The sequence below is a fragment of the Hypanus sabinus genome, chromosome 31 (assembly GCF_030144855.1).
Source record: "Hypanus sabinus isolate sHypSab1 chromosome 31, sHypSab1.hap1, whole genome shotgun sequence".
NCBI lineage: Eukaryota > Metazoa > Chordata > Chondrichthyes > Myliobatiformes > Dasyatidae > Hypanus > Hypanus sabinus.
In genome coordinates this window covers 24,651,144-24,667,986 of record NC_082736.1, presented here as the reverse complement: position 1 = coordinate 24,667,986, position 16,843 = coordinate 24,651,144, and the positions used below count along the sequence as shown (strand labels likewise).

Here is a 16,843-nt window from a genome sequence, read left to right as displayed (position 1 = left end):
TTTTTTATGGAAAACTATCGGGAGTGTTTGACATCTAATCACAAGAAGGGATTATTAGGAGACATGACCAAAATCTTGGTCAAAGATGTATACTTTGTTCCAGGTTACAGCATCTGAGGCCTCCTGTGTGAACATGATCATAGAAGAGTACAGCACAGAAGCAGGCCCTTCAGCCCATCTAGTCCATGCTACAAAAACATTTGAACAGCCTACTCCCATCGACCATAGGCCTCCATACCCCTACCATCCACGTACCTATCCCAACTTCCCTTAAACGTTGAAGTCGAGCTCGCAGCTTGTGCTGGCAGCTCGTTCCCACACTCTCACCACTCTCTGAGTGAAGAATTTTACCCTCATGTCCCTCCTTCTCACCTTTCACCTTTAACCCATGACCTCTAGTTGTCATCCCACCCAACCTCAATGGAAAAAGCCTGCTTGTATTTACTCTTTCATAATTTTGAACACCTCTGCCAAATCTCCTCTCAATCTTCTACATTCTAAAAAAGACAGCCCTAACCTATTTAATCTTTCCTTATAACTCAGGTCCTCCAGGCCCAGCAATTTTCTCTGCACTCTTTCAAGCTTGTTTACATCTTTCCTGTAGGTAGGTGACCAAAAATGCACACTATACTCCAAATTAGGCCTCACCAACGTCTTGTACAACATCTGCGAAGAGATTAGGACAGAGAGGCGAACCTTCCAGACAGCCAGAGAGCTGCAGCATTTGAAGACATCAGCTACAATGACAGTCTGAAACAAAGCAGGAGGCCAGAATTGGAGGAGCACCAATATCTCAGAGGTCTGTAGACTGGAGGAGGTTGCAAAGATAAGGATAAGACTATGGTAAGCAAAGGAAATTTTTCAGCATCGAATATTGTAAAAGCAAGCACAGGCTGGTCGTTTCTACAACAGGGTATGGCACCAATCTGCAAGTGCTCAATGTCTCTCAGTCCTCAAATTAAAATTCCTTTTTATTTACACACAGTTGGAGCCCTCACACAATGACTGACAGAACATTAAATCCAAAAAAAAATTATCCGTCACATCAATCACTCCATTGCTGGCTCATAAACATTATGTTCAACACTTAATATGTCAAAACAATGGAAATGCTTCTTTCCCATTTCGACGTACCAGCTGCAAAAATTTCCGAAAATGCAGAATGTTATTGGTGCCTCACTGAACCCCCGAGGGATGGAAAGTAAAGCTGCGCCCGAGCCAAAATCCATTAAGCACTCTGGCACACTGGAGGACAGCAGGCTGCTTGGAAGGAGCCGGATCTTATTTTGCCGGGTTCGACAGTGGATCTGCGTTGTGCAAGTTCAGACAGCAGTACGTAGTAACCTATTTAACACACACCCAAAGACTGACCATAAGACTATAAGGTATAGGAGCAGAATTAGGCCACTCAGCCTATCGAGTCAGCTCCATTCCCTCTCAACCCCCTTCGCCTGCCTTTTCCCCGTAACCTTTGACACCCCTGCTAACCAAGAACTGCTTTAAATACGCCCAATGACGTACCATCCACAATCATCTGTGGCAATGATTTCCATAGATTCCCCACCCTCTGGCTAAAGAAATTCCTTCTCATCTCTTTTCTAAATGGACATTCCTCTATTCTGGTCATGTGCCCTCTGGTCCTAGACTCGCCCACCCCAGGAATCATCCTCTCCAGGCCCACTAACTAGGCCTTTCAAAACTCAGCAACTTTTAGTGAGATCACCCCCTTAAGTCTTCTAAACTCCAGCGAGTACAGGGTCAGAGGCATCAAACGCCTCTCAAACGTCAATCCTTTCATTCCCGGAATCCTTCTCGTGAACCTCCTCTGGATCCTCTCCAATGCCAGCACATCTCTTAGATAAGGGGCACAAAACTGCTCACCAAGTGTGGATTGACCAAGGCCTTTATAAAGCCTTCCTGCTTACATCCTAATTGCTACCATCAGGGAGGAGGTACAGGAGCCTGAAGGCCCACACTCAAACTTCTTCCCCTCCACCATCAGTCCATGAACCCAGGAACAATACTTTTGCTCTCTTTGACTACCTATTTGTGTTTTTCTCATACATATTTCTTATTATAATTAATAGATAAGTAGATACTTTATTGATCCCAAAGGAAATTGCAATGACACAGTAGCATTACGAGTGCACAGGTATACAAATATTAGAAGAGAAGTAAGTAAGAATAAAAAAAATAAGTTACCTCAAGCAATCTAACGTGTTGGGGGGGGGGGGGTGTTCATAACCTCCCCGGCTATAGGTTGACTCATTATAGAGCCTATTGGCCGAGGGTAAGAATGACGTCGTTGGAGCAGCCCAGTTATCTCGGTCTATTACTGAAGATGCTCCTCTGTTCAGCCAAGGTGGCGTGCAGAGGGTGAGAAACATTGTCCAGAATTGCCAGGATTTTCCGTAGGGTCCTTTGTTCTACCACAGCCTCCAGTGTGTCTCCTATAACAAAACAAGGCCTTTCTAATCGGTTTATTGAGCCTGTTGGCATCACCCGTGTTGATGCCATTGCCCCAGCTCACCACCGCACAGAAGACTGTACTGGTGACAACAGGCTGGTAGAACGTGTGAAGGAGAGGCCTGCACACTCCAAAGGGCCTCAGTCTCCTCAGGAAGCAGAGGCGCCTCTGGCACTTCATGTACACAGCCATTTGACAAAGTCCTCCACCAGGGCCCTGCAGTCATCTTCCCATCCTCCCTTTATACACCCAACTACTGCTGAGTCATCAGACAATTTCTGCAGATGACATGACTCAGTGTTGTATCTAAAGTCCAAGGTTTACAGGAAGGGTAAACAGGAAGGGAGCCAGTACAGCCCCCTGTGGGGCCCCAGTGCTGCTTGCAGCCATGCCTGACACACAGCTCTGAAGCCGCACAAACTTAGTCCATTATCCAGGATTAAATGGAAGTGTCCACCTGCACAGGACAGAGCAAATTTTCCACTTCCTTCCTATAATGAGGTACGAACGCAAGCTAGCCAGGAATATAAAGGAAGATAGCAAAAGCTTCTTTAGGTATGTGAAGAGAAAGAAGATAGTTAAGAACAATGTTGGGCCCTTGAGGAATGAATTGGGTGAAATTATTATGGGAAACAGAGAAACGGCAGAAGAATTTAATGAGTACTTTAGATCTGTTTTCACTAAGGAAGACACAAGCGATCTCCCAGGTATATGGATGGGCCAAGGACATAGGGTAACAGAGGAAATGAAACAGATTGACATTCGGAAGGAAACGGTGATGAGAAGACTGATGGGACTGAAGGCTGACAAATCCCCAGGTCCAGATGGTCTGCACCCTAGGGTACTAAAGGAGGTGGCCCTGGAAATTGTGGATGCATTGGTAATCATTTTCCAATGTTCCTTAGATTCAGGATCAGTTCCTGAGGATTGGAGAATGGCTAATGTTATCCCACTTTTTAAAAAAGGAGGGAGGGAGAAAACAGAGAACTATCAACCTGTCAGCCTGAAATCGGTGGTGTGAAAGATGCTAGAGTCCATTATTAAGGATGAAATAGTAGCATATCTAGATAGCAGTGATAGGATTGGGCCGAGCCAGCATGGATTTACCAAGGGTAAATCATGCTTGACTAATCTGTTGGGAGTTTTTCGAGGATGTAACCAGGAAGTTAGACGGGGGAGATCCAGTGGATGTAGTGTACCTCAATTTTCAGAAGGCATTTGATAAGGTCCCACATAGAAGATTGGTGGGTAAAATCAAAGCTCAGGGCATCGGGGGGGAAGGCATTGACATGGATAGAAAACTGGTTGGCAGATAGAAAGCAAAGGGTAGCGGTGAATGGGTGTTTCTCGGAATGGCAGGTGGTGACTAGTGGGGTGCCACAGGGCTCGGTATTCGGACCACTGCTGTTTACCATTTACATTAACGATTTGGATGAAGGCATTGAGAATAACATCAGCAAATTTGCTGATGATACTAAGCTGGGTGGCAGTGTGACGTGATGAGGATGTTAGGAGAATTCAGGGTGACTTGGATAGGCTGGGTGAGTGGGCAGATACTTGGCAGATGGCGTTTAATGTGAATAAGTGTGAGGTTATCCACTTTGGGAGTAAGAACAGGAAGGCAGATTATTATCCGAATGGTGTAGAGTTGGGTAAGGGAGAAATACAAAGAGATCTAGGAGTCCTTGTTCATCAGTCACTGAAGGTGAATGAACAAGTACAGCAGGCAGTGAAGAAGGCTAATGGAATGTTGGCCTTTATTACAAAGGGAATTGAGTACAAGAGCAAGGAAATCCTCTTGCATTTGTACAGAGCCCTGGTGAGACCACACCTGGAGTATTGTGTACAGTTTTGGTCTCCAGGGTTAAGGAAGGACATCCTGGCTGTAGAGGAAGTGCAGCGTAGATTCACGAGGTTAATTCCTGGGATGTCTGGACTGTCTTAGGCAGAGAGGTTAGAGAGACTGGGCTTGTACACGCTGGAATTAAGGAGATTGAGAGGGGATCTGATTGAAACATATAAAATTATTAAGGGATTGAACAAGATAGAGGCAGGAAATATGTTCCAGATGCTGGGAGAGTCCAGTACCAGAGGGCATGGTTTGAGAATAAGGGGTAGGTCATTTAGGACAGAGTTAAGGAGTTGTGAGGGTCTGGAATGCACTGCCTTGGAAGATAGTGGAGGCCAATTCTCTGGATGCTTTCAAGAAGGAGCTAGATAGGTATCTTAAGGATAGGGGAATCAAGGGATAGGGGGACAAGGCAGGAACTGGGTATTGATAGTAATTGATCAGCCATGATCTCAAAATGGTGGTGCAGGCTCGAAGGGCCGAATGGTCTACTTCTGCACCTATTGTCTATTGTCTATAATGCATGCACTCGAGGTTTTTGAGACCATCCCGAATTCTCCATGGGTTCCCAAAAATCAGCGAGGACCTTGCAGTTTTTCCCTCCTTTGAGACTCATAGTTATTCCTCACGTGCCGTCTAACAACCCCCACCTGGGCTTACAAGTGTCACCTCACATTCTAGCACACTCACAGTGCCAGGCACAACAACCAGAATCAGGTTTGTTATCGCTGGCTCCACCACAGGAGTTGTTACGGTTTACACCCATCCGCGCCAGCGTCCGTCCGGGGCTTTAGATGCTCCACTATAACGGCTAAGTGGCACAGTCCCGTTAAAGATTCAGGACCGCTCCGCTAATTGGCGGCCATGTTTCGGCTCCAAGACTTGGATATTTAAAGAGCTTCTCAGCAGAGGCTCGGTGCTCCGTCGCCAGCTCGACTTCGGTCCAGTCAGCGACTGCGTTCTATCTCATCAGGATTCTCGTCTAGCGTCTAGTCAAGAACCCTGTTCTCGTCTCAGTCTCAAAATCGTGCCTCAAATTTAGTCTCAGATACTCCAGCACTTGGATCCTTGCTTAAGCCTCTCATCACAGCAGCGCTGTTCAATACATAAAATATACCATAAATTACAACCACAGATATATATATATAAAAAGCAAGCAGTGCAAAAATAGCGAGGTAGAGTTCATTGTCTGTTCCGAAATCTGGTGGTGGAGGGGAAGAAGCCTTTCCTAAAACACTGAGTATGCATCATTGGGCTCCTGTACCTCCCCTCTGACAGAAGTAACGAGAAGAGGAACAGACAGGGTACTGAAGACACAACAAACAACAGCAAAACAAGTCCCTTTACCCCTCCATTCAAGCATACACCTGACTGCCTCACCGTCTAGTATGTGGTGTGGGGGCTACTGCACAGGATTGAAGTGAGCCGCAGAGAGTTGTAAACTCAGTCAGCTCCATCACGGGCACCGGCCTCCGTCGTATCCAGGACATCTTCAAGGAGCGGTGCCTCAGAATGGTGGCGTCCATCATTAAGGACCCCCATCACCCAAGACATGCCCTCTTCTCATCGTTACCATCAGGAAGGAGGTACAGAAGCCTGAAGTCACACACTCAATGATTCAGGAATAGTTTCTTCCCCTCTGCCATCCGATTTCTAAATGGACACTGAACCCATGAACACTACTTTTCTATTTCTATTTTTGCACTACTTATTTACTATCTTCTTCTTCTCTTCTTCTTCGGTTGTCTATCGAAATCCGATGACGACGTCCACTCCTTTAACGGTGAGATCTTTGATGACTCTACAGTCCTATCCTGGACCCACAAGCTCTATTGCAGGTGGGACATGTATATGTGGTAGTGTAGTGATGGCGACCATGGCTGCATTTCTCCTGGATCTCTTCTCGTTGTTCTTTCGATCTCCAGCGTACAAACCCCGTCCCTACACAGCTATACAGACAGACACACACACATATATATACACTTTCTATAATACACAGCTTTTTTTCTCTATTGTTATGTACTGCGTTGTATTGCTGATGCAAAGTCAGCAAGTTTCACAACATCTGCCGGTGATATTAAACCCAATTTGGATTCTGATTCCGATATACTCGAATCTCTGCCTCCGTCCACGCACAGAACCTGAAACAGAATGGATTCAAGAGATGGCAGAGGCAGTAATCTGGAGCAAAAAAAAATCAAACTGCTGGGGGAACTCGGCGGGTCAAGTAACCAAACTGGAAGTGCCGATCGTTCAAGATTCAAAAATAGTTATTGTCGTCCTTCCGCACACGGGTGTAAAGGGGAACCAAATGTTTGTTACTCCGGATCCAATGTGGCATGGAAAAATAACCCAATAAACATAAAAACACAGTAAATATAAAAGGGTAAAAAGGGACTTCTCTATATATATATATATATATATATATATATATATAGACTTCTCCCCTCATTCTCCTACACTCTATATATATGATAAACCTGCTTCTGATATGAGTCACTAATGTGGACTGAGAGTGGGAAGGGGGCAGGGTGAGGGGAATCATGGTTGGGAAAAGGGGAAGGGAGAGGGGGGAAGCACCAGAGAGACATTTTGTAATGACCAATAAACCAAATGGCCTTGCCTGGTGTCTCAGGGCTGGGCGTGTCTACGTCCTGTATGGGCGTCCATACTGTAAAGGGCCGTGCTTACCACCATGCAGCAGGATGCCGGGGAGACTAGTACCCATGATGGAGCCGACTGATTTTACAACTGTCTGCAGCTTACTTCGATCCTGTACAGTCGCCGCCACCTCCTCCCCCATACCAGACGGTGATGCAGCCAGTTTGAATGCTCTCCACGGCACACCTGTAGAAACTTGTGAGTGTCTTTGGTGACGTAGTCGGCAATTTCTCCCCTTGACTGCGTAGGTTTCGCTCGGGTGCTCTGATTTCCTCCCACATTCCAAAGGGAACGGGTTAGGGTTAGTAAGTTGTGGGCCTGTTAGGTTGACACCAGAAGCCAGGCGACTGCCTCGCTGATCTGGCTCGATGCCAGCGAAGCTCTTCACTTTTCAAAGTTTCAATGCACATGTGACAAATAAAGCTAATCATTATTTACATTTTATTTATTTAGAGACACAGCACATTAACAGGCCCTTTCCGGCCCAACGAGCCCACGCCATCCAGTCACACCCATGTGACCAATTAACCCTCCAGCCCGCTCATCTTCAGCATGTGGGAGGAAAGCAGGGGGCACGCAGAGAAATCCCGCTTAGTCGTACGATAGTGGCAGGAATTGAACACAGGGCGCCGGGGATGTACCAGCGTCCCAATCGACAACCAGCAGGATTGCTTTTTCAGATTACCCTGCTACCTTCAAAGTTCAAAGTAAATTTTACTATCACAGTATATCACCACATACAACCCTAGGTTCTTTTCCCTGCGGGCATCCTCGGCAAATCTACAGAATAGTAACTGTAAACAAGATCAGTGAAAGGTCAACCAGGGTGCAGAAGACGACAAACTGTGCAAATGCAAAATATAAATAAATGGCAATAATCAGAATCAGGTTTATTATCACCGGCATGTGAATGAAATTTGTTAACTTAGCAGCAACAGTTCAATGCAATACATAATAAAGAAGAATAAAATCAAAATAAAATAATAATAATAAAAATATTAAATAAATAATTATTACAGTATACATATATTGAATAGATTAAAAACCATGCAAAAAACAGAAATAATATAAGACTATAAGATATAGGAGCAGAAGTACACCATTCGGCCCATTGAGTCTGCCCTGCCAGTCATTCATGGCTAATCCAATTCTTCCAGTCATCCCCACTCCCCTGTCTTTTCCCCATACCCTTTGATGCCCTGGCTAATCAAGAACCTATCTATCTCTGCCTTAATGTACCCAATGACTTGGCCTCCACAGCCACCCGTGGCAATGAATTCCACAGATTTACCACCCTCTGACTGAAGTAATTTCTCCACATCTCTGTTCTAAATGGACGTCCTTCAGTCCTGAAGTCGTGCCCTCTTGTCCTAGATATATTAACATATATTTAAAAAGTGAGGTAGTGTCCAAGGGTTCAATGTCCATTTAGGAATCGGATGGCAGAGGGGAAGAAGCTGTTCCTGAATTGCTGAGTGTGTGTCTTCAGGCTCCTGTACCTCCTCCCTGATGGCAGAGGGGAAGAAGCTGTTCCTGAATCGCTGAGTGTGTGCCTTCAGGCTCCTGTACCTCCTCCCTTACGGCAGAGGGGAAGAAGCTGTTCCTGAATTGCTGAGTGTGTGTCTTCAGGCTCCTGTACCTCCTCCCTTATGGCAGAGGGGAAGAAGCTGTTCCTGAATTGCTGAGTGTGTACCTTCAGGCTTCTGTATCTCCTCCCTGATGGTAACAATGAGAAAAGGGCATGCCCTGGATGCTGTAAGTTCTTAATAGTGGACACTACCTTTCTGAGACACCGCTCCTTGAAAACGTCCTGGGTCCTAGTACCCAAGATGGATAACGAGAACAAGAGATAATGAGATAAAGAGGCCTTAAGGTGAGATCATTTGTTGTGGAAAGATTTCAAGAGATGAAATCAAGAGATGAGCGTTGTTATCTTCTTTCATTGAGGGGTAGTAGCTGTTCCTGAACCTGGTGGTGCGAGTCCTGAGGCTCTTGTACCTTCTACCTGATGGTTGAGGGGTAGTAGCTGTTCTTGAACCTGGTGGTGCGAGTCCTGAGGCTCTTGTACCTTCTACCTGATGGTTGAGGGGTAGTAGCTGTTCTTGAACCTGGTGGTGCGAGTCCTGAGGCTCCTGTACCTTCTACCTGATGGCAGCAGCGAGAAGACAGCACTGCCTGGGGGGTGGGGATCTCTGATGATGGACACTGCTTTCCTAAGACAGCATTTCATGTAGATGTGCTCAGTGGTTGGGAGGGCTTTACCCGTGATGGACTGGGCCGAATCCACTACATTCTGTGGGATTTTCCGTTCAAGGGCACTGGTGATCCCATGCCAGGCTGTGATGCAGCCAGTTTATACACTCTGCATCAAAATTTGTCAAAGTTTTTGATGAAATTGAGGAAGAACAGGCACTGTCGTGCTTTCTTTGCAATTACGTTTATATGATGGGTCTAGGACAGGCCCCTCTGACATAGGGACACCCAGGAATTTAAAGTTACTATCCCTTGAAATCAGTCCGGAATATCGTTTTTCATTTTTCCACGGCACTCATGCAGACACGGGCCGCTGGAGCAAATGATTGTTATTCAGCATCTGCTATTTGTGTAATTTATTCAGGTGCGGGACCTGGGACCAATCTCCCCGTCTGCTAACGATCCAATCAAGTGTATTTAACAATGTGCCGGAGACTAATCTAGGGCTGCATCTCTGGAACATAATCACAAGTCACGATCTGATTTCACTGTTTGGGTGGATCAAAAAGAGCTCTGATAAAAGATATTGTGAAATGTTCATTTCAAAGTCACGGGCGGGCAAAACAGAAAGAGACTCCCCTGCGTACACGCATCTGGGTGGAATCGCTCAAGTGCGTGGGGAGGGACAATGGCAGTGGGGCTGTTTCGTCCCACTCCCATCAGGGAGGGGGTTACGTAGCGTCCGCGCCGGGACCACCAGACTCAGAAATAGGTACGGTACCTTCCCCAAACAGTAAGGCTGACCAACACCCCCACCCCCGACCACCACTACTTTACCATTTCCTGTCCGAGTCTTCTAATACACAGGCACTTCTGTACCCAGTATCACTTCATGTACAATACAATCTATGTCTTATGCATTTGTATTTATTGTGCTTTTTTCTGTGCTGCATCATATCCAGAGTAACATAATTTTGCTTCTCCTTTGCACTTGTGTGCAGGAAATGACATTAAACAATCTCAAAGTGGAAAGATGGCCTTTATTTCTTTATTGATATATTTACGGATTGATTGAGACACAGCGCGGAATCCGGCCTTCGAGCCACGGCGCCCAGCAATCCCCCGCCTGACCACCACGGGACGGTTTACAATGACCAACCGGTATGTCTCCGGACTGTGGGAGGAAACAATGTGTTCACCGGGAGACTACGGGCAGCAGTGGGTACTGTTGCGCTGACCACCGCTACCTGTGGGGGCAAACCCTCCCATGATGGCATAATTCTCCTCTCCTGATTTCTGCGCAATAGTAATAACCTTGGCTGATCGTGACCACGGCACCGTTAAACCCCCTAGGTCTCCATCAGACACAGCGTCTTCCCAATACGCACCAGATGAATGGGTGTACTTTGCTGCCTCGCGGGTCCCTATTTGTTTAATATGGGAAAACAAATGTATTCGTTCACACAGAGGCAACAGCCGGTTATCTCCTGGGACACTTCAAATCGCCCGAGGGATTTGAAGTGAATTCCAGAGATTTTTAATTCCCTCCTCCACTCCCCTATAAAATTGGCCTTTGTTTTTCAATCTGATTTTCCGGCAGGGCAGAGTGTGGACCTTGAGATAACAACTCTTATTGGTAAAGCATTAGGGCTCACGGAATTACTGAAGAAAATGTGACAGTGAACCATGCGAGGAGATAGCAGATCAGCTCCGCCAAAAAGGGAACGTTTCCAAGGGCTGTCGCGAACGAGAGGGAATATGCAGATGCTGGAAATCCAAAGCAATGCACGCAGAATGCTGGAGGGTCTCAGCAGGCCCGGCAGCGTCTATGGAGAAGACTATACAGTCCATGTTTCAGGCCGAGACCCTTCATCAGGATTGGGCTATTTAGGGCACAGAGCTCTTCAGCTAATTTTTTTTAATGACCTAGACGGGATGGGTTAGTAAACTTGCTGATGACACAAAGGTCGTGGGTGTTGTGGATAGTGTGGAGGGCTGTCAGAGGTTACAGCGGGACATCCATAGGATGCAAAAACTGGGCTGAGATTGGCAGGTGCAGTTCAACCCTGGTAAGTGTGAGGTGGTTTACTCTGGTAGGTCAAACATGATGGCAGAATATATTATTAATGGTAAGACACTTGGCAGTGTGGAGGACCAGAGGGATCTTGGGGTCCGAGTCCATAGGACACTCAAAGCAGCTGTGCAGGTTAACTCTGTGGTTAAGAAAGCATACGGTGCATTGGCATTCATCAACCGTGGAATTGAATTTAGGAGCCGAGAGGTAATGTTGCAGCTATATAGGACCCTGGTCAGACCCCACTTGGAGTACTGTGCTCAGTTCTGGTCGCCACACTACAGGAAGGATGTGGAAACCATAGAAAGGGTGCAGAGGAGATTTACAAGGATGTTGCCTGGATTGGGGAGCATGCCTTATGAGAATAGGTTGAGTGAACTCAGCCTTTTCTCCCTGGAGCAACGGAGGATGAGAGGTGACCTGATGGAGGTGTATAAGATGATGAGAGGCATTGATCATGTGGATAGTCAGAGGCTTTTTCCCAGGGCTGGAATGGTTGCCACAAGAGGACACAGGTTTAAGGTGCTGGGGAGTAGGTACAGAGGAGATGTTCCACCCACTGAGTGAAGAAGTTTCCCCTCATGTTCCCCTTAAACTTTTCACCTTTCACCCTTAACCCATGACCTCTGGTTACAGTTCCACCCAACCTCAGTGGAAAAAAAGCCTGCTCGCGTTTACCCTATCTATGCCCCTCGTCAAATACCTCTATCAAATCTCCCCACAACCTTCTACATTCCGAGGAATAAAGTCCTAATCTACTCAAACTTTCAGTAAAACTCACGTCCTCCAGATCTGGCAACATCCCTGAAAATTTGCTCTGCACTGGTTCAAGCTGACATCTTATTTACATCTTGGGTAGGAAAATGAAGAGATACAATAGAAATTAGAAACATAGAAACCCTACAGCACAATACAGGCCCTTCAGCCCACAAAGTTGTGCCTTACCTTAGAAATTACTAGGGTTACCCATAGTCCTCTATTTTTCTAAGCTCCATTTATCTATCCAAAAGTTTCTTAAAAGACTCCATCGTATCCGCCTCCACCACCGTCGCCGGAAGCCCATTCCACGCACTCACCACTCTCTGAGTGAAAAACTTACCTCTGTACCTACTTCCAAGCACCTTAAAACTGCCCTCTCATTCCCAGGGCTGAAATGGTTGCCACAAGGGGAGATGTCAGGGGTAAGTTTTTTTACTCAGAGAGTGCATGGAATGAGCTGATGGCGAAGGTGGTGGAGGCGGATACGATAGGGTTTTTTTAAGAGAATCCTGGATAGGTACACGGAGGTTAGAAAAATAGAGGGCTATTGGTAACTTGAGGTAATTTCTAAAGAGAGCACATGTTCAGCAGTGTGGGCTGAAGGGCCTGTATTTTGCTGTAGGTTTTCTATGTTTCTAAATGAATCCCAGAATTTACCTCACAGGAACACCTGAGTCGGTGGGTGAAGAAACAGCTGGGAGGGCTACTCGGGCCAGAGGTATACTCAAGCCACATCGGCAAGGAGCGCTGCCACAAGAAAGCAGCGTCCATCATCGAGGACCCCCATCGTCCAGCCCGTCATAGACACAGGCAAGTCTGCCGATGCTGGAGATCTGCAGCAACAAACTCAAAATGCTGGCGAGGCTCAGCAGGGTTAGGGAGCGCCCATGGGAACGAAGGAACAGTCAATGTTTCGGGACGAGACGCTTCTTCAGGACCACCCAGGCCATGCTCTCTTCTCGAGCAGTTATCAGGCTCCTGAACCACAGTGGGTAACTTCACTCACCTTACCACTGCACTGGTTCCTACCGACTCACTTTCAAAGACTCCACTGCTCATGTTCTCAGTAGTATTTATTTTTTATGTGCACAATTTGTCGTCTTTTGCACATTTGCGCATAGTTTTTGATTGATTCTAGTGTTGTGCTGTAAATGTTGGCAGAAAGTTAATCTCAGGGTAGTATTTGGTGACATTTACATTCAGGGGGCACTTTATTAGGTACAGGCATGGTCTTCTGCAGCTGTAGCTCATCCACTGCAAGGTTCAACGTGTTGTGTTCAGAGATGCACTTCTGCACAGCACTGTTGTAACGGGTGGTTATTCGAGTTACTGTCACCTTCCCGTCAGCTTGAACCAGTCCGGCCGTTCTCCTCCAACCTCTCTCATTAACAAGGCGTTTTCATCCTCAGAACTGCCTCTCACTGGATGCGTTTTTTTTGCTTTTCGCACCATTTTCTGTAAACTCTGAGACCGTTGTGAGTGAAGATCCCCGAAGATCAGCAGTTTCTGAGATAGTCAAACCACCCGTTTGGCACCGATAATCATTTCACGGTCAAACTCATTTTTATTGTATTTCTTCCCCCATTTGGTCTGAGCAACAACTGAACCTCTTGACCACGTCGGCGTGCTTTGACGCATTGAGCTGCTGCCACGTGATTGGCCGATTAGATCTTTGCATTAGCGAGCGTATTTACCTAATAAAGTGGCCACTGGGAGCCCATAACTTGATCATATTTAACTTTGAGATGAGCGACAGACCAGAATTGAAGAGGCAGAAATACCTCGGGGAGGTTGACAAGTATGGAGAGGGGAGAGGCCTCGGATGGATTTGTAAACTCGGACGAGAACTTTATATTTGGAATGCTGAAATGTTAGTAAAGTGGAGATCGGGAACCTCCAAGAGGATCACAACCTTGTCGTAGGGTTTGGAGGCTTCTGAACTCCCTGCCACATCACATTCAAAGTGTCACCAGTTAATCGGTACCATACCTTACAATATCTAATTTATGCTCTTTGTTTACTTACATGTAATTCAGTTGTAGATTTAAATCTTACTTTCCTAAATTAATGTGTGCGTTATGTATACCATTGTGCTTTACACCCTGGTCCTGAGAAACATTGTCTCATTTGATGGTATGCATGTATATAGTTAAATGACAACAGACTTGACCTGAATGAACTTGAACTTGAAATTACTTGCGGTATATTGAGAAAGATAATGATAATTATCAATTCTGAACTTTCTTTCAGAGAGTTTTTAATTCTCTCAAACCCCACCCCCCCTCCGGAGTTCCAGCTCATCCCAGTCACTCTAGTCTCTTACCAGGCCAGTTCACACAATCTCTCGGAGGGCACTAGCTCCCTCTAGAGGTGGGGCAAGATCAGATAAAGGGAAGCAAGTCGCATGCATCTCTGAACCACTTCGCAGGGTCTCCACACAGAGGGAGTTGTGACTCTCAGGAAGGGACAGGAGATAGAGCACAAGAGATAGAGCGCAGACGCTTGGAAATCCAGAGCAATGCGCCCAAAATGCTGGGGGGAGCTCGGCAGGCCAGGCAGGGGGATGAACAGTCGACGCTCCAGGCCAAGACCCTAGGACTGGAGAGGACGGGGGAAGAGAGGTCAGAATAGGGAGGAAGGGGGAAGGGAAGGAGTGCAAGTTGGCAGGTGGTAGATGACACGAGGTGAGGGGGAGCCAGAATGGGGGATGGAAAAAGAGGGAAGAAGGACTTGCAAGATCTTATGGCTAATATTTCGAAGAACAACCCTGAATCGTTGCCAAGTACCCATCAACCAAACTGGCGTGATAGATGCTCTGCTGCCAAGCATCGGTGGATGCTCACAGAACAGCAACTGGCTGCCATGCTTCTAAGAATGCGACATTGCTAACCTCCAATGAAAGAAATGCGTGGTCTTTTAACTTTCTCCACCCCACCACCTCGCTGTGCTGATTTCGAACAACAGCCCAACCAATGTGCAAAAGCCAAAATAAAATCCACGCCGCACAGACAGAAATGTGAAACCAGGGGTCTGTGGTGCATCTAGGGTGCTCACAGATACAGTGCATTGTATTGATATGCAACTCTGAAATGTGGCTATCTGGAGAAGACAATTTTCAGAGTTGTATACGGCTACATGTTTGACTACCTTTGAAAACCTTTGTAGATCTTCTGTCGCTAAATGGGGCAACCTACGCATGATTTAAAGGTCAGGTGAAGCGTTGAAGCGTTCTCTATCTGCTTTGTATATAGGAGCAGTGAGGTGCATTTAGTATGGTAGCTAGTCCATAATTGGGAGGTGTGGTAAAAGCGAAGGGAATAAATTACATATCAGACTAGAAGACCACAAGATATAGGAGCTTAGGCTATTTGACCCATCAAGTCTACTCTGCCATTTCATCATGGTTGATCCATTTTGCCTCTCAGCCCATATCTCCTGCCTTCTCCTCGTATCCATGAATCATCAAGAATCTATCAACCTTTGATAAAGACTTGGCCTCCACAGCCGCCTATGGCAAAGAATTCCACAGATTCACCTCTCTCTGGCTAAAGAAATTCCTCCTCATCTCCGTTCTAAAAGGTCGCCCTGAGGTCACGTCCTCTGGTGCTAGACTCTCCCATCACAGGAAAACATCTTCACATCCACTCTATCAAGGACCTTAATCATTCAAAATGTTTCAATGAGGTCACCCCTCATTCTTCTGGATTCAAGTGAATACAGGCCTGGTGCCATCAAACACTCTTCATATCACAAGCTGTTCAATCCTGGAACCTCCTCTGAACCCTCTCCAGTTTCAGCACATCCTTTCTTAAAGGGGCCCAAAACTGCTCACAGTACTCAAAGTGAAGCCTCACTGGTACCTTATAAAGTTTCAACATTACATCCTTGCTTTTACATTCGAGTCGTCTTGAAATGAATGCGAAATAATAAATTTGCCTTCCTCACCACAGACTCAACCTGCAAGTTAACCTTTAGGGAACTCTGCACGAGGACTCCCAAGTCCCTTTACACCTCAGATTTTTAAAGTTTTCTCCCGATATAGAAAATAGTCTACCCTTTTATTTCTTCTACCAAATGGCATGACCATACACTTCCTGACACTGTATTCCATCTGCCATTTCTTTGCCCATTCTCCTAATCTATTTATGTCCTTCTGAAGCCTGTCTACTTCCTCAAAACTACCTGCCCCTCCACCTATCTTCAACAAAGCCATCAATTCCATCACCCAAATCACTGACATATAACGTAAGAAGAATTGGTCCTAACACCAACCCCTGTGAAACACCACTAGTGTATTCTTGCTTATTTTGTGACTGTTTGTGTCTCAGGATCTATGGAGATCATATCTTTAGCTGACCACTTAAAATCGCTAGAAGATTGTACGTTTGTTAATCGCTAATGAAGGGTCAAAATAAGGAATTTGACTCATTTCACTGGAGCTGAGGGTGCGTCATGCAGGTATAACAGCCCCGAGGCTGCCGCTGGCTTGCGGCAATTGTTTTGTTATGAGTTTGGGTTAGTTTTCACCTCCGGAGGCTGGCTGGGGCAGAACGGGTTAGCGTAATGCTTTGCTGCTGAAAGATCGGCGTTCAAATCCTGCCGCTGGAGCTTGTTGGAGTTTGTTAATGCGGGTTTCCGCCGGGTGCTCCAGTTTCCTCCCGCTTGGCAAAGATATACAGGTTAGGGTTAGTAAGTCGTGGGCACGCTAAATTGGCGCCAGACGCGTGGCGACACTTGTGGGTTGTCCTCGGACTGCGTTGGTCCTCGTCTGTACAGACAACGCATTTGACTGTATGTTACGATGTACATGTGACAAATGAAGCTCATCTATCTTTAATAA

At 46.2% G+C, this 16,843-nt stretch overlaps 1 protein-coding gene across 5 annotated transcripts in view; it reads right to left on the bottom strand.

Moving 5' to 3' along the window:
• Positions 1-16,843, bottom strand: part of dnajc4 (DnaJ (Hsp40) homolog, subfamily C, member 4) — a 259,420-nt gene that overhangs the window by 166,781 nt on the left and 75,796 nt on the right. For 4 of the 5 annotated variants that reach the window (XM_059955204.1, XM_059955203.1, XM_059955202.1 and 1 more), the window contains one exon: positions 649-750. The exons of the other annotated variant lie outside the window; for it this stretch is intronic. In XM_059955204.1, the coding sequence (XP_059811187.1) occupies positions 649-750 (102 nt within the window). The remainder of the gene's footprint in view (positions 1-648; positions 751-16,843) is intronic. 5 annotated transcript variants of the gene reach the window in all.